Source organism: Trypanosoma cruzi (genome assembly GCF_000209065.1).
Source record: "Trypanosoma cruzi strain CL Brener chromosome Unknown tcruzi_1047053411235, whole genome shotgun sequence".
In the NCBI taxonomy this organism is placed as follows: domain Eukaryota; phylum Euglenozoa; class Kinetoplastea; order Trypanosomatida; family Trypanosomatidae; genus Trypanosoma; species Trypanosoma cruzi.
In genome coordinates, this window is record NW_916492.1 from 1 (window position 1) to 1,789 (window position 1,789).

General features: G+C 57.6%; 1 protein-coding gene across 1 annotated transcript, besides 1 other annotated feature; it reads left to right on the forward strand.

The window, feature by feature from the left end:
- Positions 1–40: 40 nt before the first annotated feature.
- Positions 41–75: a microsatellite.
- A 181-nt stretch (positions 76–256) lies between these two features.
- On the forward strand, positions 257–1,612 carry Tc00.1047053411235.9 (alpha tubulin, putative; the record flags this gene model as incomplete). Its single annotated transcript, XM_797406.1, has 1 exon — positions 257–1,612. The coding sequence occupies one exon, from the start codon at positions 257–259 to the stop codon at positions 1,610–1,612; it is 1,356 nt and encodes a 451-aa protein (XP_802499.1).
- Positions 1,613–1,789: the final 177 nt, after the last annotated feature.

Sequence of the window (1,789 nt, forward strand, 5' to 3'; positions counted from 1 at the left end):
GCGATGTACAAAGTCGCTGGTCAACGGGTGCACCCTTTCTTATATAAATATATATATATATATATATATATTTATGTTTACTTGGCACTTTTGCCTTCCTCTTTCCTTCTCTCTCTCTCTGTGTGTGTATGCCTGCGTGTGCGAAATGCTTTGGCCTTTTCTCTTACTCTCCCCGTCTTGCGCGTTTGGTAGTTCGTTCTAGCTAGGCTTTCGAGCTTCTCTTCAAACACCCTCAAATAAACTCCTTCTTTTCAAGATGCGTGAGGCGATTTGCATTCACATCGGTCAGGCCGGTTGCCAGGTTGGCAATGCGTGCTGGGAGCTGTTCTGTCTGGAGCACGGTATCCAGCCCGACGGTGCGATGCCGTCCGACAAGACGATTGGTGTGGAGGACGACGCGTTCAACACGTTCTTCTCGGAGACCGGCGCTGGCAAGCACGTGCCGCGCGCGGTGTTCCTCGACCTGGAGCCGACGGTGGTGGACGAGATCCGCACGGGGACGTACCGCCAGCTTTTCCACCCCGAGCAGCTGATCTCCGGCAAGGAGGATGCGGCGAACAACTACGCTCGCGGCCACTACACGATCGGCAAGGAGATCGTGGACCTGTGCCTTGACCGCATCCGCAAGCTTGCGGACAACTGCACGGGTCTGCAGGGCTTTCTTGTGTATCACGCCGTGGGCGGTGGCACGGGCTCTGGCCTTGGTGCGCTGCTGCTGGAACGCCTCTCTGTGGACTACGGAAAGAAGTCCAAACTGGGCTACACGGTGTACCCATCCCCACAGGTGTCAACGGCTGTGGTGGAGCCCTATAACTCGGTGCTCTCGACGCACTCACTGCTTGAACACACCGATGTTGCGGCGATGCTTGACAATGAAGCCATATATGATTTAACTCGTCGTAACCTCGATATTGAACGTCCAACGTACACAAATTTGAACCGCCTCATCGGCCAGGTTGTCTCCGCGCTTACGGCGTCGCTGCGCTTTGACGGCGCGCTGAACGTGGACCTGACGGAGTTCCAGACCAACTTGGTGCCGTACCCGCGTATCCACTTTGTGCTGACGAGCTACGCGCCAGTGATCTCGGCGGAGAAGGCATACCACGAGCAGCTCTCCGTTTCGGAGATCTCGAACGCGGTGTTTGAGCCGGCGTCGATGATGACGAAGTGCGACCCCCGCCACGGCAAGTACATGGCATGCTGCCTCATGTACCGCGGCGACGTTGTGCCGAAGGACGTGAACGCCGCCGTCGCGACCATCAAGACGAAGCGCACGATTCAGTTTGTGGACTGGTCACCCACTGGCTTCAAGTGCGGCATCAACTACCAGCCCCCTACGGTGGTGCCCGGTGGCGACCTCGCCAAGGTGCAGCGCGCGGTGTGCATGATTGCCAACTCGACCGCCATCGCGGAGGTGTTCGCGCGCATCGACCACAAGTTCGACCTTATGTACAGCAAGCGTGCGTTCGTGCACTGGTACGTTGGTGAGGGTATGGAGGAGGGTGAGTTCTCGGAGGCCCGTGAGGATCTCGCCGCCCTGGAGAAGGACTACGAGGAGGTCGGCGCAGAGTCCGCGGATATGGAGGGCGAGGAGGATGTGGAGGAGTACTAGAGTGGCCGCTCCCGCGTCTCTCTCTCTCTTTTCGTTCTTGATTGATTGATTTCTCTTTTGTGTGTTTCCCCGCGGACGCCAGCGCGGCAAATAGGGAAGAAGGAAGGGGCGGGCGTTTAACATTTTTGGGGAATGGGATGTAGGAGGGGAGAGAGGAGGGGGAAGGGACGCCGAGGA